Source organism: Oncorhynchus clarkii, chromosome 14, assembly GCF_045791955.1.
Source record: "Oncorhynchus clarkii lewisi isolate Uvic-CL-2024 chromosome 14, UVic_Ocla_1.0, whole genome shotgun sequence".
Lineage (NCBI taxonomy): Eukaryota > Metazoa > Chordata > Actinopteri > Salmoniformes > Salmonidae > Oncorhynchus > Oncorhynchus clarkii.
Genome location: NC_092160.1, coordinates 10,111,077 through 10,139,048, shown reverse-complemented (window position 1 = coordinate 10,139,048; position 27,972 = coordinate 10,111,077). Strand labels below are relative to the sequence as shown.

At 45.4% G+C, this 27,972-nt stretch overlaps 1 protein-coding gene and 1 long non-coding RNA gene across 6 annotated transcripts in view; one reads left to right on the top strand and one right to left on the bottom strand.

Annotated features, from left to right (window-relative positions):
• Positions 1-27,972, bottom strand: part of LOC139366239 (discs, large homolog 3 (Drosophila)) — a 140,907-nt gene that overhangs the window by 34,121 nt on the left and 78,814 nt on the right. For 3 of the 5 annotated variants that reach the window (XM_071103503.1, XM_071103505.1, XM_071103502.1), the window contains 9 exons: positions 24,405-24,458; positions 22,232-22,282; positions 20,364-20,488; positions 19,214-19,383; positions 18,658-18,794; positions 17,584-17,728; positions 14,026-14,185; positions 5,462-5,657; positions 4,649-4,751 (listed from right to left, as the gene is read on the bottom strand). In XM_071103503.1, coding sequence (XP_070959604.1) covers positions 4,649-4,751; positions 5,462-5,657; positions 14,026-14,185; positions 17,584-17,728; positions 18,658-18,794; positions 19,214-19,383; positions 20,364-20,488; positions 22,232-22,282; positions 24,405-24,458 — 1,141 coding nt within the window. The remainder of the gene's footprint in view (positions 1-4,648; positions 4,752-5,461; positions 5,658-14,025; positions 14,186-17,583; positions 17,729-18,657; positions 18,795-19,213; positions 19,384-20,363; positions 20,489-22,231; positions 22,283-24,404; positions 24,459-27,972) is intronic. The other 2 variants (XM_071103506.1, XM_071103504.1) reach the window with 1 other exon arrangement.
• On the top strand, positions 19-10,458 carry LOC139366240 (uncharacterized). Its single transcript, XR_011626732.1, has 3 exons — positions 19-475; positions 10,169-10,255; positions 10,429-10,458. It is a non-coding gene; the product is annotated as an uncharacterized lncRNA (long non-coding RNA).

Sequence of the window (27,972 nt, the reverse complement as noted above, 5' to 3'; positions counted from 1 at the left end):
TCATTTCCTCACCTCTTTTCGGTGCAATTCTGTGTTACTTCACAGCCCGTGGTACATTAATGCCCATCCCCCCTCCACATTTGGGTGATGCTGAGAAAGTTCCTGTTTTTCCACCTTTTCCTTTCTTCCCCTACTACGTTATTAGCAGGCTAGCTATTTCCTCGCGCACGCTCTGTATTTATGTTCGCGTCCTTCTGCCGGCCCTCACTCCGGTTTTCTTTGTTTCCTTGTTCCTTCCCGAGTACAGTGACCACAAAGACGGATACACTGCACACGGGGGCTTGGACTTGAAATAGGGGAAAGGACAACACAGCCCTTCGGTTACCCGACTTGCAATTGGCTCTACACTTCACCCTGGATGTACAGCGAATGTAAGCGGAATCTGAATCCCGCTACAAGCAGCCAATCACACAACGCTCTATTACTGTCCTCATTTGCAAACCAGACTCTCTTCAAGATAACAAAACCAGACCAGGTAAGGGCTGCATGTTGTCAAGCTTATAGCACTGCAGTAGTTTAAACATATTTGGACACGTTTCATTTACATGTCACGTGGTTCTGAAACATTGGTTTTACTACAGTGTACACTGAACAAAAATATAAACGCAACATGTAAAGTGTTGGTCCCATGTTTCATGAGCTGAAACAAATAATCCCAGAAATGTTCCATACACACAAATCTTATATCTCTCTAATTTTGTGCACAAATTTATTTACGTCCCTGTTAGTGAGCATTTCTCATTTGCCAAGATAATCCATCCACCTGATAGGTGTGGCATATCAAGAAGCGGATTAAACGGCATGATCATTACACAGGTTGTGCTGGGGAAAATAAAAGGCCACTCTAAAATGTGCATTTTTGTCACACAACACAATGCCAAATATGTCTCAAGTTTTGAGGGAGTGTGCAATTGGCATGCTGACTGCAGGAAGGTCCGCACCTCTCTGGTTAAGAGGGATTGGGTTAAATGCGGAAGACTGTTGAATGCATTCAGTTGTACAACTGGCTAGGCATCCCCCTTTACGTTTTTATTTTTTCACCAGAGTTGTTGCCAGAGAATTGAATGTTAATTTCTCTACCATAAACCGCCTCAAGTAATTTTTGATTATTTGGCAGTACGTCCAACAGGCCTCACAACCGCAGACCACGTGTATGGCGTCCTGTGGGCGAGCGGTTTGCTGATGTCAACATTGGGGACACTGTCCCATGGTGACAGTGGGGTTATGGTATAGGCAGGCAGAAGCTACGGACAACAAACACAATTGCATTTTATCGATGGCAATTTGAATGCACAGCGATACCGTGACGAAACCCTGAGGCCCATTGTCGTGCCATTCATCTGCCGCCATCGCCTAATGCTTCAGCGTGATAATGCATGGCCCCATGTCACAAGGATCTGTACACAATTCCTGGAAGCTGAAAATGTTCCAGTTCTTCCATGGCCTGCATACTCACCAGACATGTCACCCGTTGAGCATGTCTGGAATGCTCTGGATTGATGTGTACGACAACATGTTCCAGTTCCCGCCAACATCCAGAAACTTCGCACAGACATTGAAGAGAAGTTGGACAGCATTCCACAGGCTCCAATCAACAGCCTGATCAACTATGCAAAGGAGATGTGTCCCGCTGCATGAAGAAAATAGTGGTCACACCAGATACTAACTGCTTCTCTGATCCACACCCCTACCTGTGACCAACAGACGCATACTGTATCTGTATTCCCAGTCGTGAAATCCATAAATTAGGGCATCATTCATTTATGTCAATTGACTAATTTCCTTACATGAACTCAGTAAAATATTTGAAATTGTAGCATGTTGCATTTATATTTTTGTTGAGTATATATTTATATTAGTAGATCTACACTTTAAAGTAAGAAATACAAATACTGTAAGCGCTGGTTTGCTTAACTAGACCACCTGTATGCCCCTCATGTAACTCAGTCTTCAGTAAGACCAAGATGATTATTCAGCACATCTGTTCCACAACATAAAGATCAAGATGACTTTGGAAGTAGAAGCAAGAATGAGCTGTTTGTGCAGTTGCTCAGCAGCCCCCTACTGCACATAAACTGACTTGAGGTTGCTTTGGATGACAGCGACTAAAATGTAAAGTATGTGGGTTACACCCTGACTAGACCAGACACGTTGTGTGCGCAAGTGATGAAAAATAAATGTACACATATACTTAACAAAAATATAAACGCAACATGTAAATTGTTGGTCCCATGTTTAATGAGCTGAAATAAAAGACTCCAGAAATTTTCCATATACACAAAAAGCTTATTTCTCTGAAATTTTGTGCACACATTTCTTTACATCCCTGTTCATGAGCATTTCTGCTTTGCCAAAATAATCCATCCACCTGACAGGTGTGGCATATCAAGAAGCTGATTAAACAGCATGATTAACACACAGGTGCACCTTGTGCTTGGGACAATAAAAGGCCACTTTAAAATGTGCAGTTTTGTCACACAACACAATGCCACAGATGTCTCACATTTTGAGGGAGCGTGCAATTGGCATTCTGACAGCAGGAATGTCCACCAGAGATGTTGCCAGAGAATTGAATGTTCATTTCTCTACCATAAGCCACCTCCAACATTGTTGTAGCAAATGTGGCAGTACGTCCAACCGACCAGACAATCGACGACCACGTGTAACCACGCCAGGACCTCCACATCCGGGCTTATTCAACTGCGGAATCGTCTGAGACCAGCCACCCGGACAGTTGATGAAACTATGGGTTTGCACAACCGAAGAATTTCTGCACAAACTGTCAAACTGTCTCAGGGAAGCCCATCTGCATCCTCACCAGGGTCTTTACCCCAATACCACGGGGCACTCTGTTCACAACGTTGACATCAGCAAACCGCTCGTCCACACGACGCCATACACGTCGTCTGAAATCTGCCCGATACAGTTGAAACTGGGATTCATCCATGAAGAGCACACTTCTCCAGTGTGCCAGTGGCCATCGAAGGTGAGAATTTTCCCACTGAAGTTGGTTACGACTCCTAACTGAACAGAGTGCCCCGTGGTATTGGGGTTATGGTATGGGCAGGCATAAGCTGCGGACAACAAACACAATTGCATTTTATCGATGGCAATTTGAATGCAAAGAGATACCGTTATGAGATCCTGAGGCCCATTATCGTGCCATCCATCCATCCCCATCACCTCATGTTTCAGCATGTTAATGCATGGCCCCATGTTGCAAGGATCTATGCACAATTCCTAGAAGCTGAAAATGGCCCAGTTCTTCCATGGCCTGCATACTCCTCAAACATGCCACAATGTTTGGGATGCTCTGGATCGACGTGTGCAACAGCGTGTTCCATTTCCCACCAATATCCAGCAACTTCGCACAGCCATTGAAGAGTGGGACAACATTCTACAAGCCACAATCAACAGCCTGATTTTTTTATTTTTGGTGTTTTACCCCTTTTTTTAACCCAATTTCAATCTTGTCTCAATGCTGCAACTCCCCAACGGGCTCTGGAGGCGAAGGTCGAGTTATGCGTCCTCCGAAACATGACCTGCCAAACCACGCTTCTTAACACCCGCCCGCTTAACCTGGAAGCCAGCCGCACCAATGTGTCGGAGGAAACACCATTCAACTGATGACCGGGGTCAGGCTGCAGGCACCCGGCCTGCCACAAGGAGTCGCTAGAGCGCGATGACCCAAGTAAAGCCCCCCCAGACAAACCCTTCCCTAACCCGGACAATGCTGGGCCAATTGTGCGCCGCCCTATGGGACTCCCGAACACAGCCTGGGAACGAACCCGGGTCTGTAGTGATGCCTCTAGCACTGCGATGCAGTGCCTTCGACCACTGCGCCACTTGGGAGGCTCGCTGATCAACTCTATGCGAAGGAGATGTGTCGCGCTGCATGAGGCAAATAGTGGTCACACCAGATACTGACTGGTTTTCTGATCCATGCCCCTACCCTACCTATTTTTTAAGGTATCTGTGACCAAAATATGCATATCTTGTATCCCCAGTCATGTGAAATCCATAGATTAGGGCCTAATTAATTTATTCCAATTGACTGATTTCCTTATTTGACTGATTTCCTTATATGAACTGTATCTCAGTAAAATCTTAGAAATTGTTGCATGTTCACATTTTTGTTCAGTGTACATGTTATTCAATAATTTCCTCCAAACTGCTCAAGCGTCTGCGTAGCCAGATGCTAAAATAGAACTTGCTCGACGCTCTGCAAGTCCCTCCTCTCCCATCTACTCATTGGTTTTCACGAGCATACTAACCCACGTGGGTGATTGAAAGATGAAGCGAGGAGAGATTAATCAAAGATAACTAGGTTTCCCATTTTATCTGTGGATTAATCATCAAAGTAGAGAAACATATGATTTTGTATGACTACCGGTCAAAATTCACCAAAGATCCAGCAAAAAAAAAATACTATATGAATTTCAGGTGAAATAACAACCCAATGTTTATCTCCCAGGCCAAATTAACTAGCAACACAAGCTATCTAAATGTCCATGAATGTTTCATGTGTGTTTCGACCTGTCCACAGACAAAATCAACGTGTGCACGATGGCGCGTGTGACTGGCTCGGCCAAGGTTTTTGTGGTTTTTGGTGTGTGTGTGTGTGTGTGAGTGAGAGAGAAACTCCTACCTTCTGGTCGGTACTGGGCAATGATGGTGACTGTCTGGCCGGCCCGCTTCAGCGCTGCAGCTGCCTGCTCATGTGTGGCGTTCCGCAGGTTCACCCCGTTCACCTGAGACACACAGCACAGGGCAGGACCTCAGCCATGGAGCCTTCATTACCAGGTCAATGGACAAACCAGCACTGTTCCTCACAGAGATATTTAGCCTACAAGGGAATGGGACTACCTGACTTTGACATAAGGATGTGGAGGAGAGCCTCAGCCTATCATTCCTTTATTTCTTGGATCACCAGCTTGATGATTTGTTTTCAATCAGTGGAAGAATGACCTTGGCATGATTAAGAGGATTCTGACTAGAGAAAATGCCTGGTTCACAATTCCAGCAGGGCCATTGAGCAGATGTGCCCTCCAGAAAGGTACCCATCTGTCATCATGGGGGGCCTTGCGTTAGCTATAAGAGATTATTCATTTATATGAGATCTGTGAACTTGACTGGAAGATGGTCCAATGCTGTCTCTTTTGATTACTTTGACTCAATGCTGCCCAAGGTATCATCTTTATCTTGTTACCCCTTTGGGTCTACTCCTCTCTACATTTCTAAAATTGTCTATTTGTAAAGGCAAGTCTTTGATGGTAAATCTTCAGTGCTAAACCATCTACAGCTGTAGCTATATATGTCATTATGACAAAGCACTAACTACTGTAGAAGCTTTGCAACTTGCTGTAAGTATGTTTTAAGCAAATATCTCAGATGTGTAAGCCCTGCCTGCCACAGGTTAGCTGGCTGGTTGGTTCGTTGCGAGGACCGATAAGCCACTGACCGAGAGGATGCGGTCTCCCCTCCTCAGCTCCCCGCTCAGGTCTGCTGGTCCTCCAGCCAGGATGAATGAGACAAAGATGCCCTCTCCATCCTCGCCGCCCACGATGTTGAAGCCCAGCCCTGTGGAGCCCTTGTGAAGCAGCACCTTCCGCGGCTCCCTGCCAAACAGAGCGACAGCGTCAGGGCGCAGGGCGGGACTGGGAGCACAGGAAAGAGACGGAGACAGACAGAGTGTGAGAATGGAGATAAGGAGAGAAAATGGGAGAGAGAGAAGTTGAGAAAGAGACAAAGAGCAAAAGAGGGAGGAGAGAGAGAGAGAGAGAGAGAGAGGGAAAAGGGATGAAAGACAAAAAGACAAAGGGGAGACAGAGGCAGTTTAGGAAACAGCCCACACCAACATTTGTTCATACATGGGACTCTCTTGTATTCTGGAAAAGGTGACACATACATCTCTCATTTTGCAGTAAGTATACAATCCTTGGAATATGCTGCAGCGGAGCCTGAAGAGTAGCACTTTCTATACATTTTTAAAAGTGAACACTTTCATATGCTTTTGCAGGGGAAACAACCCCAGCATTCAAATGAGTAATAAACATCCTTTCCACGAATGGAACGGAAAAAAAGGAGAAAAAGGAAATTAAATACAGACAGCACTTTCAAATATGCTGAACTACACTGGTAATAGGCCTATAGGAAGAACATGATTATGATTCGACTTCACCTCGAACAATGCTTTGGTGCAACAGGGCCCACCAAGACATGCCGTCTTTGGATGAACAATTTGCCCCCTGAAACACACACACACACACACACACACACACACACACACACACACACAGAGCAGCAGCCCCACACTTGACTGCCCCTGCTGCAGCTCTGTTTTAGCTTTAGCCGCTCTGAGTCATCATCAGGCAGGCTGAATTCCAGACTGTGTTGGACTGAGGATCCTGGAGAGGCCAAACCACTGCAAGGGACCATCAAAAGACTTCTGAGAACATGCCTCAGACTGTAAGGCAAAGACACACCGCAGATGCCCTAGAAGCTGACACACACACACACACACACACACACACACACACACACACACACACACACACACACACACACACACACACACACAGAGCCCGTCTCAACAAAACTCTCCACATGGTTCCCATTAGTGGTCTTCGCTCTAGTACTCAGCCTGCGGTCCACAATAACAATTCCTACTCAATCCCTAATGGCTGTGCTCCAAGTTGCTGTAGAGACCCTTTTTACATCAATGGGAGCAAATGCATACATACCTTCCTAGCGTTAGTTTCAGGTGAAACTGAAAACAACCCTGATTGTTCTAGTATAACATGTGAAGAGGCATGGTATGTTTTTATATGGTTTCACAAAGGTTTAATACCATAAATGAAAGGCACTTTGACTGAAGAGCAATGATTGGATGGTACTTACATAAATATCTCATGATCTAAAACCCATATCAGTACATCCTGGACTGTTACAATACCCTTAAATTATACATTTCCTCAATTGAGAGTCTATACATTTAAGATTCATGCCCATAGTCTCAAATTAGAGCATGTGAATAAAGCCTGTATGGCAGTGAAAGTCAGGAACTATAGTAGGCAAGTCTTTTTGCAATTACTGCATTAGGTTTGTTCCCACATGGGAGGATGAGTCACAGAGATGTAATAAGCCCATACTGACCACACACATACACACTCTCCTTTTCTTTCTGTCATCCATGTACAATCTGCCTTGCAGAGGCTCCTTTCTATATATATTTCTGAAGGATGAATACCTTTTTGAAAAACAATATCACCCTTACATACACAACGGAGTAACAAACGTGAGTAGCACACGAGAGAGATCATCTTAAAAATAACCACATGCAGCGACACAAGAAGATTGTTGTACCCCGCACATCGGACCAGACAGTAGTGGACCATTCCAACTCAGACACATGCATCACCATGGTTACCTGAGGATCCTGTGTTTGCTCCTGAATGACAGTCACTTCCTCAGCCGCTTGGGGTGAGCTCTCACAAATGACATGGAGGATGAGATGTTCACTGCAAACATGGTGGCTATTGACTGTGGTACATTATTACGTCAACTCCAAGCAACGTCTCAAAGCCCCCTAACCCCACTCTCTATCTTTGCCCTGCTTGTGAGAGGAGCTCTGGTTGAGGCTCGCTGTGTACAGACGTAATCTCAGGATGTTGTGTGATGAGATGCAGCTCCACTTTGTTGGCTGTTACATTCTACTCCTCATCAGCAACAGGACAAGACTTAAACCTCACCCACCCACACAGACTAGACCAGAGCCATCTCTACAGAACAGAACCACATCCTACAGGATACAGCCAGGGTAGGTTCCCCCGTTCCAAGCTTCCTCATTTTGTTGCCCAGGCTTCCCTTGTGTGGCTCAGAGGGCTGTGTATCACAGCAAAAGGCGACGGGAGTGGGATGTTGATGGGAAGACCTTCAGACTACATGCTGTTTGAGTTATTTGAGTGCTGATGCTCTCAAGTAAATGTGTGTTTTGTGCCAGCACATGTATGGAATCCTAAAATCAGGAAAAAAATGCTTAGGCAATTCTGGGACCTGACTCCCCTTCCCCTGTTTTTTCATCCACGCCAGGAATGTAAACCGTTATGGTGCTATAAAACCTTTACTCTCTATTCCTGTCCCTCTCCTCTCTCCATGCCTCTATGGGCCTGTCTATCTTATTCTCTCTCTCTCCCACTCACTCTGGCTCTTGTTCTCTCTCTCTCCCTCTCTCGCTTTGCCTCTCCCTCTCTGTAATCAGCCACCCCCCTCCCCTCAGTGTTTTGGCAGAGGCTGAGGCAGCCCAGTCCTAATGCTCTGAATGGAGATGTGGGGTTTAGCGGGTCGCGCTGCCCCAGCACTCTGCTCTGGCTCTCCCTCGCCTCAGCCCAGTAATTGGTTCTGCTTGGCTGATTAATGGTGGACACTGCGGACCAACATTTTCCACAAACATAGGCAGACAGACAGACCAAGTCTCAGTGTTAAACATTAGCTCCCTTTCTTTCTCTCTCTGTAGCAGGCTCACAAGCCCAAAGTATGCAGGGCTGGTATATATAGATGAAAGAAAGACTGCTCTCTTGTCCTTCTAGTTTTCACCTTCACATTCTCCAGTGGATTCTACCGCCACTGCCTCTCTCCTCCTAGACCTATTATTTCATTCTAATTTGACATGGAAAAGGCGACAGACGGTTCAAGATATTTCAAGCCTCTCAGAGCGGCTAAGAATAAACCAGGCGCAATGAATGATTAACAGTTTAGACTAACTCAGGAGTTCAACTGATCCTGAACTATGATTACCCTGTTCTAATCTTTCCCCCGTCTATGAATGGTTTCCAGTGGCCATAGAAGGGCCATAGAAGGGCTTGCTGCTAATGTGTATATATCCCTGTGATGCTCTCAAAGCTTACCAGTCAAAGGTTGAGCGCATTCACAATGGAAGAACAACACCAAGTTATTGATTAGCTCACCTGCTGCACTGCTCTGTAGATTCCTGTTGTGTTTACAGTATCTAGTCTCTGGGCAAACAGTCCTGGCCAATAGCATTCTTTGCTCTCTGATAGCACCCAGCTAAACAGTTCAGGTTGTGGTATTGGTCAGCAAAGACGCACACTCAAAAACAAACACCATTCTCGTCGTTAGGTCTCACTTGAAAAATATATTTTATCTCAACGAGATTAACCTGGATAAATAAAAGGTCACACAGCCTATAAAAACAAAAGTGACATACTGTATACTAAGATCTGCATATGGTTCCTGTAGTGGCTAAATTGTCCAATAAAATTGTCCCAATACAATTTCCATTCTAGTCATTTAGCCACAATGGAGAGTGGTGAAATGTTAGTCTTGACGCAGACAAATCCAATGTCCAGAGTTTGATTCAAGTTGAAAAATAATAATACATGGGTACAAAAGTGTACACAATTCTACCAAAACTAATTCTGATCATTAAAATAAAGAAACAAACAGCATGGTACACATGGTCTGGTATGGTCAAAAGACTGTGTGCTGCCATTCCAGTCACTCCCAGTAGGCCTTGGAGAATGTATGCCTTTTAACTGTATTCTCCATTGGCCAGTAGAGGGGGTACACACACACTTGACAGGGGATTAATGGCAAACACACATACAACAGACATGCATCATGAATTGAAAACATGCAAATATACAAAATGACCTATTTGGCTCCTACACACTAGTCCCAATTGTATTTAATGTGAAATCGAGAGAGAAATAAATAATGAGAGGGTTTTAGAGAGACTTTTGAGGAGGTGGAGACAGTCTGTCGACGAACACAGTCACACAGAGTGATTCAATCCTTTACTGAACTTGAATGCGCTTTCCATCTAGGCTGTATCACAACCGGCTGCGATTGGGAGTCCCATAGGGTGGCGCACAATTGGCCCAGTGTCGTCTGGGTTTGGCCGGTTTAGGTCGTCATTGTAAATAAGAATTTGTTCTTAACTGACTTGCCTAGTTAAATAAAGGTTAAAAAAAGAACCAACATTTCTATAATGTTGGTTCCTGTTTTCAAGCGTACTGCACCTACTAACCCCTTGGAATAAGGCTTGGTCTCAAGAACCTTTCTGAGTATCCATGCACTACGTGGTGCAGTGGGGTCCATGACCAGAACCACATCTCCTTCACTAAAGCTGCGTTTCACTTTGTTGCAGGTACTGGCAGGTACTCCTGTGTCCATCTCTTCCAAAATATGTGTCGGCCATGTACTGGACTTGCTTCCAACGCCGTCTGATGTACAGGTAGTTGTTTTGAAAGGTTGCAGGGGGTAGGTCAGGCTTCGACTTTAACAATAACATGTGATTTGGGATGAGGGCTTCTAGATCCAGGGGGTCATTGGTTACCGTGGTGATTGGGCCGCTGTTTAGAATGGTCTCTACTTCACATAGCATGGTATGTATCCCTCCTCATCTAGGGTCTGTTGTTTCAGGACAGAATGGTGTCGTAGGTTCTCCGTCTCCAGAATATCCTCCACCATGCAGAGAGGAGGTCGTAGTGTCAGATGGAGAGGTGAATGTGTCTGAGATGATGGCAGCACCACTGAGGGGGACGCATGGTGTCGCAGATGGACACAGGGCAGACGATTCAGGTCCTCTCTCTCTGACTGAGTCTAGCTCCACTCCTCGGGAAGCCCTTGCTTTACACTAGAATAATCATCTTCCAATAAAAACCATGAGAATAAAATCCTATGCAAATCCTCCTGGGCTGCAGGGAGGTCTCTCTCCTATCCGACAGCAGGGAATCTGATGCATCTAGACGTTGATCTAGTCTGACTGGACTGGAAGTCTGTTGGGATGATGTCATCCGTGACAACGTCTCTCTGTTTAGGTTTGAAGCAGACTTGCCATACTGTATAGACCCTGGAAGACAGAGCAGGGGCATGTGTGTGTTTGTAGACCAGGGGCATGTGTGTTGATGTGTGTGTTGTTTGGGTGGGTATGCATGTAATGTATACCAACAAGTGTCTTTATGTGTGTGTGTATGAGTTATATTGCAACGTGAGGGAGCCAACATTAATGTGTGTGTGTGTGTGTCTATGCGTCAGCACATTATGAGGAAATGTCTGAGTAGATCAGTGTATGTGATTAATGTTGGCAGCGTGGGCTGCCTTTGAGGAGGGGGGAGGTGGACCTGGGTGCGTGGCCTGGTTTTCCCAGAGTGTAGATGAATCACGACAGCTGCAGGAATGTCCGGCACTCCTCATTTGCTGCCCCGTGCTGGATAAGCCTCTCACTTCCCAATACATTTATGGTAAAACCACGGCCCAGTGTTTATATTTACATAAGGACAGCAGCAGGCAAAACATTCCTGTGCTGCACGTGTGTGCGTGTGCGTGTGTGTGTGTGTGATGACAGCCTCCAGTTACACCTCCTCCCAATATTATCTGTTCACTTTACCCCCTTAGTCTGTCTACACACACACCTGCATGCAAGCATATACTGTATGCACACACACTGGCACATACACACAGGCACCGGTGGCATGTTCTGTACACACACACACAAACACAGGCATCCATGCACACTGACATAGATTAGACACACATACTCTACACAATCATAAATACAGTGGCATGCAACCAGCAACAAAGGCATTCATCCATGACTACATGGTGATTGATAAGGGAGGTAGGACAGACAGCGGACACGCAACACAAATATATGACAACACATAAAACGAATCAACTCTACACACACAGGTAGATTACATTAAATACACACTCATAAACAAGCCAGACACACACTAACAGACATTCTGTCCATATATCTGCCGTAGAGGTTTTCAGTAGGGAAGCTAGGACAATGACAGTGGCTTGGCTGGGGACTCGGGCCTTGGTTAGACTCGGCTCCTGCCAGATGGAATTGAGCAGCTTGTGCCAGCGAGCGGTCCTGTGGAGACGTGTGTCTCTGTGAAGGGCAGGTATAACTCAGTCAGCCGGCTCAAGCTAGGGCTGCTCTCAGCTCAGGACTGTACTAATGCTTCTGTTTCTAATTCATATTTATGATCAGTTTGATGATTTAACACTATTAGCACATAGTCTTTTTTACTCTTAATGTAAAATGGTGTTTATAAACACGAGCAATAAGTAAATGGAGGTTAGATGTGAAGTCAAAATGGAGCATGCCAGTGTAGGAAAAACAACGATTAAATATTAACTCTGGATATACAAAATAAAGGATGAAACCAATACCGGTGGAACACTTTCACACTAGACTTGGGGGAGGGCTGTTTCAGATGTTATCCATCTTAGACAGGTAGTCAAAGCAGATCATTATCGAAGCCGCTGTGGTTATTTCAACCTTACAAAAGTGACACAGGGCACTGTAAAGGCTTTTATAGATGTATACTGTGAGTATGACCACCAACATTAAAAGCAGGAGCAGACATGGAGAGGTAAGACATGTATAGACTGTTAAACGCAGACCAATAGATTCTATCAGACATAGATGGGACACCCTCCCTTACAAGAGAGCTCTGTCAGCACAAAGAGCACTCTTTCCTCCTTTTCCCTCCTAACTTCCCTTTCTCTTCATCCCTTTGTTCTTCTATCTGCTGCCATCTCTCCTCCTCCTCTAGTCGCAAAGTGGAGCCACGTCACTAAACCTTTGCCATGGTGATCCCCCTCTATCACCACTTCTCCCCTGTCTCCAGGCACCACAGTCTACTGCCAAGCCCAGATACAGGTGTGGCGAGGCGGGTGAAGGTAGGACAACACAGGGCTGTAGCTAGTTAGTAAGATTAGCTAAGCGGACCAAGCGACGCCACTGGGTTAGTACCTGCCAGAGGAGGGGACTGGGCCTTGGCCAGAACAGTAGCCTGTGTCCCGGGGTATCCCCCCGCTGTAGAGACCCAGGGGTACCCCGCTGTCCCCAGGTTGTTTGTGGATGACACTGTAAATAGGTTCAGGCCTGGTGGGGGAGTACAGAAATCACAGTGAATGGGGCTTGAGTAGGACACAAACACAGAACACACATGTACAGTATACGGGACAATTACACAGGACAAATACACAGGACAAATACACATACATACATGCACATATATAGAAACTGCTACACACAAACATTGTAAAACTACACAGTCGGATACACACAAACACACGCCCACATGAACCATACAGTCATTGCCCCACATTGCACATGCACACACACACACAATAGCTTGGGATATTAAGGTGACTCTGGAGCTCTCAAATCAAGCTCTGTGAATGTTGTTTCAGTGTTTGGCCAAGAGGTCGTAAGACAGAACAAGGAGGAGGGACTTTGGGATGAGAGGGCTTCTTTGAGGTATTTGGGCTATACATTGCCACCTTAGACAAAACTGAACCCTCCTTGCCCAGCTAGTCAACCAGAGACAAACACATTGCCACACTGTTGGAGGCCCACTAAACTTCATCAATATACATACATATCACCAAAGAAAGCCACAACACCGGGAAACGCCAGGTAAAGCAACGGTCACCACACCAAAATTAAATAATTCATATTCTAAAGTTCACAACAAAAAGCCCTCTTACTGCGCTCTGGTGGCCCTGTGCTATTTTGACACGAGAAAGTGACTCTAACCCTGGATTGTCAAAACTACTCTTAAAACTTACATTCACATGGTAAACAAAATATTATAAACTGGGTGGTTTGAGCCCTGAATGCTGATTGGCTGACAGCCATGGTATATCAGACCGCATACCACAGGTATGGCAAAGCATTTATTTTTACTGCTCTAATTACGTTGGTAACCAGTTTCTCACACTCACACAATAAGGCACCTCAGGGGTTTGTGATATATGGCCAATATACCACAGCTAAGGGCTGTGTCCAGGCACTCCACGTTGCGTCGTACATAAGAACAGCTCATAGTATATTGACCATATACCACCCCCCGGGCCTTATTGGTAAAATATCATTCCCCCTTTTGTGAGTTATACTGCATAGCTATATCATCCTGTAAAATATTTATGTGCTGTAGAACAATGAGATAATAAAGAAAAATACAAGCAAAAAATGGTACTGACCTGGTGAAGTCTTCCTCCCCCAGCATGTGACGTGGGTCTGGGGAGTACCTGGAGGGCGTGACCTGGGGGGGCTGGCTGTAGACGGGCTTGGGCTCCATAGCTCCCATGTAGGCCATGCCTGAGTTGTGGCTGATGTGGTTATCCACCATGGTGGGGAAGGCTGGAGGGAGGGCAGGGAGGGCCAGACCAGTAGATGGAAAGGAGGAATGATTAAAACAGTGGTCCACTGGAGGCCTGGCAGCACTCTTGCCAAGAGGGATCAACTCATAACACTATCATACATGTGACGAAAAAAATCTATGGCCCATTAAAGACAGTATTCTCTCTACAGATTAGTCACTGTGGGTATTCTATACCGGAAATACAATAGATGTGTGAGACCACAGTATGTCCTACATCAGAGATTTTGAGTAGCTAGTCTAGAAAGTTCCCAGATTTACATTCCATCATGGGGCTATAGTACTTATGACTCATGGCTCTAAAATCCCTTGAAGAACATCTGACTATAGGTCATACTTTCAGAGCTGGCTTAAAGGAGTAGTTCACTAGTTTACAACATGATGTTAGATGGTTCCTCACCCTGAAAGTCGTATATGGGCCAGGTTACGTTTCTTTAAACAGCCACAAACTTCAGCTAACTATAGCCACCGCTAGCTAAAAATCAATTTTAGTGAAAGGGAAAGGGGGATACCTAGTCAGTTGTACAACTGAATGCATTCAACTGAAATGTGTCTTCCGCATTTCACCCAACCCCTCGCCCGGGGAACAGTGGGTTAACTACCTTGTTCAGGGGCAGAACGATAGATGTTTACCTTGTCAGCTCGGGGATTCAATCCAGCAACCTTTCGATAGGGATATGTGAACATGTTTATTTGTATTTTTTATATATTTATTTTATATATTCTGATTTCTAAATCAACTGTAAGTAACATCTAACCAAATATGGAGATGATTTGAGTTGATTTCAGGTGATTTTGGTCACAGGGGATCACATGCCCACATTACTTCCAATTATTTTTAGCTAGCGGTGGCTAAAGTTAGCTGAAGATTATAGTGACTGTTTAAAGAAAACCAAACTATGGATTACAATTTATCCTGGCTCATAGCCTACTTCCAGGGAGAGGAACAGTCTAACATCATGCTGTAAAATAGTGAACTATTCCTTTATGTCAGTATAAGGGGCTTGCTCAAGTTATGGAAACCACACATACAAAATAACAATGAACATATACAGTACTACTGTACAGGCCCTTTGATAATAAATCACTGGTTGACATACACATTGTTTAGTACAATATAGTATACCTGTAATAATGACATATTCCAGTACAGGTATTTTGTTTCTGTGTGTGTGTGTGGTTCTTCAGTAAATCGATGTGTGTGGCTGGCAGGAGCCCCAGGCCATAGGTTCTCCTGAGCAAGTGGGTGGGATGTGAGAAAGCCTCCACACTCAGTGGGAGAGAGAGAGCTGGGCTTGGTGTTTCAGTGGGCAGCAGTGTGTCTGCACCATGTAGGAGTCTGGGCACAGCCAAGCCGAGGAGAGCACACTGAAACAGCTCTACCACTCACTGAGATAATCCATAAACATCCCTGTGACACGGACAATGTTGTGTACCTACAGTAGGGGTCGGCAACCAACGGCTCCATTGCTATGTATAGATTTCCTCAACAAACAAACAACTAAACTCAGCAAAAAAAGAAACGTCCCCTTTTCAGGACCCTGTCTTTCAGAGATAATTTGTAAAAATCCAAATAACTGCACAGATGTTCATTGTAAAGGGTTTAAACACTATTTCCCATCTTGTTTAATGAACATGCACCTGTGGAATGGTTGTTAAGACACTAACAGCTTACAAACGGTGGGCAATTAAGGCCAGAGTTATGAACTAAAGAGGCCTTTCTACTGACTCTGAAAAACACCAAAAGAAAGATGCCCAGGATCCCTGCTCATCTGCATGAACGTGCCTTAGGCATGCTGCAAGGAGGCATGAGGACTGCAGATGTGGCTAGGGCAAGAAATTGCAATGTCCGTACTGTGAGACGCCTAAGACAGCGCTACAGGGAGACAGGATGGACAGCTGATCGTCCTCGCAGTGGCAGACCACGTGTAAAAACACCTGCACAGGATCGGTACATCCGAACATCACACCTGCGGGACAGGTACAGGATGTCAACAACAACTGCCCGAGATACACAAGGAACGCACAATCCCTCTATCAGTGCTCCAGACTGTCCGCAATAGGCTGAGAGAGGCTGGATTGGGGCTTGTAGACCTGTTGTAAGGCAGGTCCTCACCAGACATCACAACAATGTCGCCTATGGGCCCAAATCCACCGTCGCTGGACCAGACAGGACTGGCAAAAAGTGCTCTTCACTGACGAGTTGCGGTTTTGTCTCACCAGGGGTGATGGTCGAATCCGCGTTTATCGTCGAAGGAAAGAGCATTACACAGAGTCCTGTACTCTGGAGCGGGATCGATATGGTGGTGGGGGGTCCGTCATGGTCTGGGGCAGTGTGTCACAGCATCATCGGACTGAGCTTATTTTCATTGCAAGCAAATTCAACGCTGTGCGTTACAGGGAAGACATCCTCCTCCCTCATGTGGTCTCAACGCAGTTAACAGTGAGAGGATGTTTCTTTTTTTTTTTTTTTTTAATAGATGGGTTTGGAAAGATCAGGACTAACTTAGATATGCTACGTTACAATCTACAGGACAATACATATCTTATGTATTATCAAAACCGTATCTTACTTTTATTCTGTTTTTGATATATACAGAAAATAACCTTTTGAAGGTTAAGTTTCTGTTGCTGAAAGTGTGCAGACAAGGTCTGTCTGAATGGGCTAATTTCTCATTTATAAAAGCAAAGTAAATAAACAAAAACTTTTGTTAAATCAGTATAATAAATGTCTATTACAATCAAACCTTCTGTTTGCATTATAATATTTGTGTACCTGTGTTTCATTATTCAATATCTTCCGGGGCTTGATGTGGGTATTTCAATGAATCCCTGGAAAACAACAATGTCCTTCATTTGTAGGTTTTTAAATAAAAAAGTAACACTAGTTCTGTAGCATATTTAATGTATGTTCACAAGATTTGATTCTCCCTGTAACTTCACTAGACAGCCACTGCTCGGTGACCCTGAATTGCCAGATTTCGTGGTAATTTGATCTGACTGCTATCTGTGGTGCTGAATATCAGATATTGCCACTATTGCGCTTGAAAAGGACTCAAACTTCTGTCAGGTGACCCCTGACCTAAAGCTAATGCTAATCAACAGAGCCTTCTTCTAACAACTGATGCATGGGTTGGTTTTTAAGGTATAAACTGCGAATAAGGAGTGTGGAAAGAGACCACCAGTGTCATTATCGCAGGGTTCCTGTGGTCTTCCATTAAAACAAACTGTGTGCTGGTACAGTACCATTGAGGCATCCATCGCCTGGAATGTTCAACTGTAGTTGTAATGCATTGTGAGCAGTATGAGAGTATGAGGGGAGGAGGTGTTTAGTTTGAGCCATAGGTGAATACAGTAGCTAGCAGAAGAAGATACGTACTGCTGGAGTAGTCCGGAGGGGCGTACATGTCGTTGAGGTGTACGGGTCCGGGCTTGGCCACCTTGAGGTAGACCATGTCAGAGGTGTTCTTCAGCGCCGCAACCGCCTCCTCGTGACGCACGTCCTGCAGGATGATGTTGTTCACCTGAAGCACACAGACCACAGTCAAATCCTCAAGTTCACAATACTGAGGCTTATAGCTACCTCTTTTAGTTTGCCTGAGCCACACCCAAATCAATCATACACTACTGTTACTGTGTACTACTAAGATAAAGTATGTGATAATATTTCAAAGGTTTTGAACAGAGCTGCTCCATATAGGTACAGTTGCAAAAGATTACTTATTTACGGAGCCGCCACATCTGCATCATTGGGTCGACAGATAAATGCATGGATTTCAGGGATAAACTTTGATCAAATAGCACAAATGATACGGCCATCCGTCCAGAAGTGTACTGTGATGAAAACAGTGCAGTGGGGATTCAGTGTTGGGCAGCTATAGTCACTCACAGCTCTTCCCCGAACAAAGGTAGCAGTGCTTAATGGCTTTGTTCTTATTTATGGCAGTCTTAAACACATCTCATATTTTTCTAACAGCGTAGTCACTCATTCAGCCTGGGAGGTGGTTCTCTTTATCTTTTGCCGGTGTAGAACAGAATATGCCCGGGGAGCAGCTGGGCTGTTTGAACCCAGTCTCCAGCACCGTATCAATCACACACAGGGCCATAAACGCTGATGCGCGTCGCCCCGCCTGGCTCTCTTGAGAAACATCCAGGGATGGGCACAGAGGCACCCACCAAAGTGGCAGTGTCCTGATGTGTGCAGGGTATGGATCACTAAACAGTAAGGGAATCAAGACTGTTCTAGGGCATCCATTAGAGCTCAGTATCGTAGGTCACTATCTGTGTAATTGACTGTGTGTGGAACCCGGGGTTTCTACACAATTAAAGACTGTGTTAGGCTGCTGAGCTTAAGTCTAGGCATTCACTCTGGCTTCACCAAACCACCTCTGCTACATCGAAGCAGGGGTAAGCCCAGGTAAGGAACAAAGATGCAACTGATATGCGTTCTTACAGCTAGCAGGCGGTCTCCGGTCTGCAGCCGTCCGTCTTTCTGTGCGGCCCCACCCTCAATGATCTTTGTGATGTAGATGCTGTTGTCTCCAGGGATGTGCTGGTTGCCGATCCCCCCAGCAATGCTGAAGCCAAGGCCTGGGGGTGAGAAGCGCAAAGAGGACAGTCAAGAACAGAAAATTGCACAAAATCTTCAATGGGGACAATTCAAATTCTCAAAAATAATCTAAATGTTCCAATTTCAGAGTTGACCTAGAATTACCCAGGGGAATTTAGTTTAGTTTATTAGGATCCCCATCAGATACTGCACATGCAGCAGCTACTCTTCCTGTAAAGAAGAGTTATAGACAAGAACAACAGAAGATATTATATTCAATTCTAAATAAAATGTTTTATATAAAATACATTAGAAAGACACCAAGAGACAACAAAATTACTATTTACCCGCTATTCATATATACATATTCATATATACATTACAGTTAAGTTATAGGGGCCAAGAAAATCCTGGCCCTCACAATGAGGATTCATTCATATATGTACTACATATAGCTGACCTTTGGGCCCCTTAAGCAGGTTGATCTCCAGGATGGTCTCAGGAGGGGCCTGTCTTCTCCTGACCAGCAGCCTGACCACAGGGCCAGCCTCTTTCAGGGCCTCTACCGCCCGACTGTGAACCACCTCAGACACATCTACCTCATTCACACGCAGCACACAGTCATTCACCCTGGGGAGACGAGGGGAAACAACCTTCATATTTTACAACGCTGTTAGTACTGTATAAATACATACATAATATACACTGTGTACAAAAACATTAAGAACACCTTCCTAATGCTGAGTTCTAAGGCACTTAAATATTTTATCTTGCCCATTCACCCTCTGAATGGCGCACACAAACAATCCATGTCTCATGGCTTAGAAATGCGTATTTAACCCGTCTCCTCCTGTTCATTTACATTGATTTGAAGTGGATTTAACAAATGATATCAATAAGTGATCATAGCTTTCACCTGGTCAGTCTAGGTCATGGAAAGAGTATGCATTCTTATTGTTTTGTACACTCACTGTATCTACACTATATGATGATTTATCCGTTCGCCTACTGAATCATAATTATGGAATTAATGTCAATCGACAGGCTGTACAATATGGATAGAATCAACATACTAGTCAGACTAGTCAACTGCACAAACACACAGAAAAACAAACACAAACTGGGCTCCCAAGTGGCACAGTGGTCTAAGGCACTGTGATATCATGTGTAATAAGGCATATCATGTGTAATAAGGCACTGTAATATCATCTCAGTGCAAGAGGCATCACTACAGTCCCTGGTTTGAATCCAGGCTGTATCAGATAGTGGGTCCTATAGGGCGGCGCATAATTGTCCCAGCGCCGTCCGGGTTTGGCCGGGGTAGGCCGTCATTGTAAATAAACATTTGTTCTTAACTGACTTGCCTAGTTAAATAAAGTTTAAATAAAATAAAAAACACATAGGCCGGCAGTACACCGAAAGCACTCAAGATCATCATTTGCATGTTTTAGACTTTGGCTTTCCAGTGAATCACAACTTAGTGGAAACACAGACAGAGCCTGGGGGCAGTGGGCTGTAGAGGCACTGCCACCCACACACACACACACCTCTGACTGCCTGGCGAGAGGGAAATGGTGGAGTGAGAGAGAGGGGGGGGGGGACTAACTCACCCCAGCCTGCCATCCATAGCTGCAGCTCCTCCAGGGATGATCTTGGTGATGAAGATCCCTGGGTCATCTGGGATGTGTGGATTGTCCATCCCCCCAGCGATGCTGAAGCCCAGGCCAGAGTTACCCTGCAGTGGTTATGAGGCATTACACATAGAAGAGATACAATAGAGAGACACACACACACGTGAAGCAGAGGCCCAGCGTCATCTGTGAGCGTGAAGAAGAGGAGCCTGGTGGGGGCAGCTATAGGAGGAAGAGCTCATTGGAATGGATGGAATGGATGGAACACACCAAAAATATGGAAACCACATGTTTGACTGCTTTCCATTTATTCCATTCCAGCCATTATAATAAGCCTAATCTCCTATAGCTCATTCTACCAGCCTCCTCTGGCGTGCAGCCCGTGCACACTTTCACACACGTGCATGCAGGCACACAGAGCTCTACTAAGTGATGGGTCCCGTCCCACTCAAGGTGTGTGGACTGAAGGGGGAGAAGGGGCTTCTTCTTAATGGTATTGAAGTCTCAGGGGAACATGTGATCTATGAAGAGCGCTCAGGGGAATTCAACATTACTGATAACCATGGCACTTTCTCATGCATGTGTGTGTGCATCTTCCTCACAATGAATTTACTTCATACTACAAACTACATTCTAAGATCAAGTCACTTTATTCTGAATGTATGTAAGATGAAGCTGTCCAAATGGTTTGGGTGTAATTGTTTTGTTTAAAATGGACAGATTCATAAGTAGAAGAGAAGATGAGAGTCAGCGAAGCCTCATTTCTCTAAAGACTTGAATGGTACAAAACTTCCCTTTTTTCTCTATATGTACCCCCCTTTCCCCCACCTCTCCCCCAGAATGGCAAAGCACCCATTTGGATCCAGTAGGCCCAGGCGTGCTGTTCTATCTGACAGCTGCAGAGACAGGCTCCAAACAAGACAACTGAGAAAAGACTTCACTTTATTATTTTCTATAATTAATGAGAAACGGTCACAACCAATTAGGACAGAGCGAGGCTGAGGCCTCCCAGTGCGCTGCTCCTGAGCCAAAAGGAGTGCACTGGGCCCGACCACCAAATGTTCCACACCCACAGACCTTTTAAAGTGTGATTTTATCTAGTTTATTTAAGCCTCTGCATGCAGAAATGCCACTCGGAGAGGGAGATGGAGAAAACAGCTCTGCACCTATCTGTGGGTGGAATAACAAGAGCAGGAACATAAAGTATGTCTGCGCTCCACTATAGACTGAACTCTGTCACTGACAAGTGCAACTGTCAAGGGTCCTGAGAGTGTGTGTGTAGGGGGAGATGGCTTTTGCTTCTGAACTATTTAATGTGTGTGCTTTTGAAAGGTGCAGTATGAGGCCTATAGTGGTCTGACGATGACGATGTGCATACGCTGCTGCTACTTATTATCGATCCTCATTGCCTATTCACTTTTACGCGTACCTACGTGTACATTTGACCTTAATTACCTCAACTACCTTGTACTCCTACACATTGACTCAATACCAGTACTCTTTGTATATCAAATCAAATGTTATGGGTCACATACACAGCAGATGTGTGTTAGCAGATGTTAATGCGAGTGTAGCGAAATGCTTGTACTTCTAGTTCCGACAGGGCAGTAATATCTAACAGGTTATCTAAAAACTTCCCAACAACTACCTAATACACACAAATTTAAAGGGGTGAATGAGAATAGCAACATTTACTGCACTGAGAAACCTTAATAAAGCCAAAGAGAGCTTATCAGTGCCATCTAGTGGGAAAAGCTCACGTGTTTAACAAAAGGCTTTGAAAAGAATACATTTGATCACAAGACGTTCAAATAATGAGTGGTTATAAAGGTGTTAGTGAAACTCACCCTCTCCAAGATGATCTCTTCATATTTAAACATCCCATCACTGCCATTTACCTGTCAACACAAAACACATACAGGTCAGTTACATCATCATCATCATGTATTAACAGCCCACATGAAAACATCCTAGAAATAATACAAAACAGAAAATGAACATAAAAAATTGACTAATCTTTCATCTCAATAGAATCATTTTTAATAACCACAGAATTGAACATAGACATACATAAAACAAATAGCATTGCTGGTTTTGGCTATTATACCCAGATTTTGACAATGAACACACAAATATAATCATGTTTACTATTAATATTAGGCTTTCCTCAATCCACAAATCCTACAGGAATACAGTAGAAACTATTTCAATCTCTTGCATTACCATACTAAATGCATAACTGCATCATATTCATGCTGTAGAGGCAGCTCAATAGAGATAATGAAATAGGTCCACATGGTGAGTAAATGTGATCTTATATGCTGCGACCGTGAGGCACATCCATCCACACACAGAGACAAAAGACTAGATACTCCATCCACACACAGAGACAACATAATAGATACTCCATCCACACACAGAGACAACAGAATAGATACTCCATCCATACACAGAGACAACAGAATAGATACTCCATCCACACACAGAGACAACAGAATAGATACTCCATCCACACACAGAGACAACGGAATAGATACTCCATCCACACAGAGACAACAGAATAGATACTCCATCCACACACAGAGACAACAGAATAGATACTCCATCCACACACAGAGACAACGGAATAGATACTCCATCCACACAGAGACAACAGAATAGATACTCCATCCATACACAGAGACAACAGAATAGATACTCCATCCACACACAGAGACAACGGAATAGATACTCCATCCACACAGAGACAACAGAATAGATACTCCATCCACACACAGAGACAACAGAATATATACTCCATCCATACACAGAGACAACAGAATAGATACTCCATCCACACACAGAGACAACAGAATAGATACTCCATCCATACACAGAGACAACAGAATAGATACTCCATCCACACACAGAGACAACAGAATATATACTCCATCCACACACAGAGACAACAGAATAGATACTCCATCCACACACAGAGACAACAGACTAGATACTCCATCCATACACAGAGACAACAGAATAGATACTCCATCCACACACAGAGACAACAGAATAGATACTCCATCCATACACAGAGACAACAGAATAGATACTCCATCCATACACAGAGACAACAGACTAGATACTCCATCCACACACAGAGAGACAACAGAATAGATACTCCATCCACACACAGAGACAACAGAATAGATACTCCATCCACACACAGAGACAACAGAATAGATACTCCATCCACACACAGAGACAACAGAATAGATACTCCATCCACACACAGAGACAACAGAATAGATACTCCATCCATACACAGAGACAACAGAATAGATACTCCATCCACACACAGAGACAACAGAATAGATACTCCATCCACACACAGAGACAACAGAATAGATACTCCATCCACACACAGAGACAACAGACTAGATACTCCATCCATACACAGAGACAACAGAATAGATACTCCATCCACACACAGAGACAACAGAATAGATACTCCATCCATACACAGAGACAACAGAATAGATACTCCATCCATACACAGAGACAACAGACTAGATACTCCAGCCACACACAGAGAGACAACAGAATAGATACTCCATCCACACAGAGACAACAGAATAGATACTCCATCCACACACAGAGACAACAGAATAGATACTCCATCCACACAGAGACAACAGAATAGATACTCCATCCACACACAGAGACAACAGAATAGATACTCCATCCACACACAGAGACAACAGAATAGATACTCCATCCACACACAGAGACAACAGAATAGATACTCCATCCACACACAGAGACAACAGAATAGATACTCCATCCACACACAGAGACAACAGAATAGATACTCCATCCACACACAGAGACAACAGAATAGATACTCCATCCACACACAGAGACAACAGAATAGATACTCCATCCACACACAGAGACAACAGAATAGATACTCCATCCACACACAGAGACAACAGAATAGATACTCCATCCACACACAGAGACAACAGAACAAATATTTACATAAGGGCCTGCATCCAGTGAGTCTGCGTTGACGATGACGGGGGGAGGGTTCGCCTGCAAAGATAGATAAAGAGATACAACATTACCTAAGCGCGTGTGTGTGCGTGTGTGAGGCTGGCAGATCACACATCATCAGTCAGCTAGGTGCCAGTAAGTGGATGCCATGGGAACAGTCGGTGTGTGTGTGTTTGTGTCTCGCTAGGGATGGGTAGATGATGGCTACAGTAGGTGTGAGGACTGAGAATGAGGAGTGGGGAAAAGAGACCAGCAGTGTTATAATTGCCTGCTTCCTGTGTAAAACTCAATTTGAACAAACTGTGTGTATGTTGGGACCATTGGGTCATTGTCTAGGATATCATAACCATCTCATACTGTACCGTACCACTTCCTGTTCTAACACACTGGAAATGACAACTTGAAGTCTGGCATCCAACACTACATCTATGTTTTGATGGTCTATTGCAGGGTACTCAAGTACCATTTCAGAAGGTCTGGTCACACAAATGTCCTAAGTGGCAAAGGTCCAGATGGATATTGTAATTTATTAACCCCAAACTGTTCACACCCTTCTTGTTGGCGAAGAGAACATTTTTCAGTTTTAAAGCTAATTTCCTGCAATTCTACACATTTTTCCATGTCGTATGTGACACCAGGGATTGGAGGCCCGACTGAGTTCCTAAAAAAAGTTGGGACCCGTGGTCCGTATTGACCCCATTCCGGACCGCTGTTCACCTGTTTGAATGGCTGGTCTATTTGGTCTGTAAGACTCAAAAACTGTTGCATTCTGTGTTGTATCTCTATATCAGAATTAGTTCTCTTAGGAAGACAATCAGGCTGTTCAGGCTCCATTACGCCACCTAGTGGCTGGTGTTCATTTCCCAACATCCCACGCATGTTGTATCAGAGGAGACGTTATGATCCTGTGGAGGGGGCACCAGACAAAGCAGAGTGCAGGAGAGGGCACTGCAAAGATATGCCTCTCACAGTGGCAGTTATAGACATAATTTATTCTTATAAAATGTCCCCTCACAAGGTGATGTGAATGCTATACTCAAATAAATGTTACATAAAAGACTAACAGCTCTCAGTTGAGGAGACGGAGGATGAGCGGGACATAGCCCCACAGTAGACTGGACACAGGGCTGACCAGCAGTAATGGCCTCTCCTTATAGCACAGCACAGAGTCCTGGAACACTGGCTGCGTTCTCTCTATTGATCTGATTGAGCTGTGGGGGTGAGGTGATGCTGCTGACGGTGCAGCTAGGGGACCAATGCTACCTTAGGTCCAGCAAAAAGAAGCTACTAGTCACTCACTACCTCCTCCCTCCGCCTCCCCCTTATTGTCTCCCCCCAGTGTTCACTATTTGCACACTGCCAGGTTCTTGGGGCTTTTCAAAGTGGATCCACTCCTATTGATCCCCATTGATTCTAATCTTCTTCCACCAACCTCTATCGCCACACACGATGAGCATGCATGCATTCTCCATGTTTTGGCTGTGTGATGAGGCAGCCTATGGCCTGTGATATTACATGACTGCTTTAAACGCGTCGAGGGGTCATCGCAGTTACGGGATGATTGCTTTCGTGGCACAGACTCTCAGTTGCTCATTTATTTCCGTGGCGTCTCTCCCCCTAGTGACGGCATTAAAGGATCACTTGATCACGGCTCTTGTATTCCTACCTGACACTTCTCTCACACAGGACTCACAGGCAAAGGAGATGCAAGCGGGGTGCAACACTCCAATATAACAGGTCACAGTCTGAGACAAAAGAACCACACACTTTATATTATAGCTCGAGTTATAACAGTCCTTTAATGCTGGACCATGGTACTTCAATACGCACACATACAATCACAGCTGGTTTGAGCAGAAAAGGCTAAATACTGGAGTCGTACTGAGGTCATAAGACGAAAGCATCGAGCCCCACTCGCTTTGATTGGCATCATTCATCATCATGCTACACCCCAGTTTCTCTAAAACTTTCCAGAGCTTTGTAACTTTATTTTCACTGAGTGACTTATCTGATTAATGGAAACTGTTAAATCCAACACAGAAGACTCTTTTTCAGATCTGTAGTCTAGTTCTATGGCTCTGGCCAGCTGTGGAGAAACACAAACGTCCCTTAGTCAGCACAACATGGCTTGTGTAATCTGCGTATGGACCGCAGACGCCTGCGACAGTGCTTGTGTGTGCACATTTTCCATTTACAGTACACATTTAAGCATTTCCTGTTTGTCATGAAAATACAGGACAGCAATGTTCTCACCAGACCTAAAGCCTAGTGAGAACAAAGGGACACGGTAGCAGCAGCTCCCTTCACATGCTTTTAGAAGTGTGTGTGTGTGTTTTAGAAGTGCACCGTGTGCCACAGCACCATAGACACCCAAGTCTTTAAGAAATGTACTCATCCCCCACAGCCAACCGGTCCCATTGAGCAGCTGTGTGTAAGGTAGTGGAGAGAAGGAGCCTGAGGGCAACAGTGGGGACTATTTCTGCTCTGTCATTGTACTGGACTGAGCTAGTGAACGGAATCCAGTGCCACAGCCAAGGGACCTCAAATGACAAACACAACAGCAGGAACAAAATAGCTTATCATAAGCAACAGAGGTTACTTCCTAGCTGGCTAATCAATGATTGAAAAGAAACCACTATGTTACAATAATAGCACTATAAACCTAGTAAGGTTTCAAGACAGTCAGTCTGAAAATAAAAATGTCATCCTAGTCTGGGATTGAAGAGGGTAATCCCAGTATCTGTTTCTCCCTTAACAAGCACACAAAAAGAAAGGGGAAGATAATCTCAGTGTGTGTAATCCTAAATCCGCCCCAGAGCGGTGTGTTGTCTCTGAAGTGGGAGTTGGGTTTGAGGAGGAGAGGGCTGATAAGCGTGGGGCTGTGAAGCCAGGGCAGCAGCGTGGGTCCGTGTGGACAGGGCAGCAGCGTTGGGCCGCATAGCCAGGGCAGCAGCGTTGGGCCGCATAGCCAGGGCAGCAGCGTGGGGCCGCATAGCCAGGGCAGCAGCGTTGGGCCGCATGGACAGGGCAGCAGCGTGGGTCTGTGAAGCCAGGGCAGCAGCGTGGGTCTGTGAAGCCAGGGCAGCAGAGTGGGTCCGCGTGGCCAGGGCAGCAGCGTGGGTCTGTGAAGCCAGGGCAGCAGCGTGGGTCCGCGATGCCAGGGCAGCAGCGTGGGGCCGCGAGGCCAGGGCAGCAGCGTGGGGCCGCGAGGCCAGGGCAGCAGCGTGGGGCCGCGAGGCCAGGGCAGCAGCGTGGGTCTGTGAAGCCAGGGCAGCAGCGTGGGTCCGCGATGCCAGGGCAGCAGCGTGGGGCCGCGAGGCCAGGGCAGCAGCGTGGGGCCGCGAGGCCAGGGCAGCAGCGTGGGGCCGCGGGGCCAGGGCAGCAGCGTGGGGCCGCGAGGCCAGGGCAGCAGTGTGGGGCCGCGAGGCCAGGGCAGCAGTGTGGGGCTGCTGAGCCAGGACAGCAGTGGGGCCGCGAGGCCAGGGCAGCAGTGTGGGGCTGCTGGGCCAGGACAGAAGCGTGGGGCCGCGAGACCAGGGCAGCAGTGTGGGGC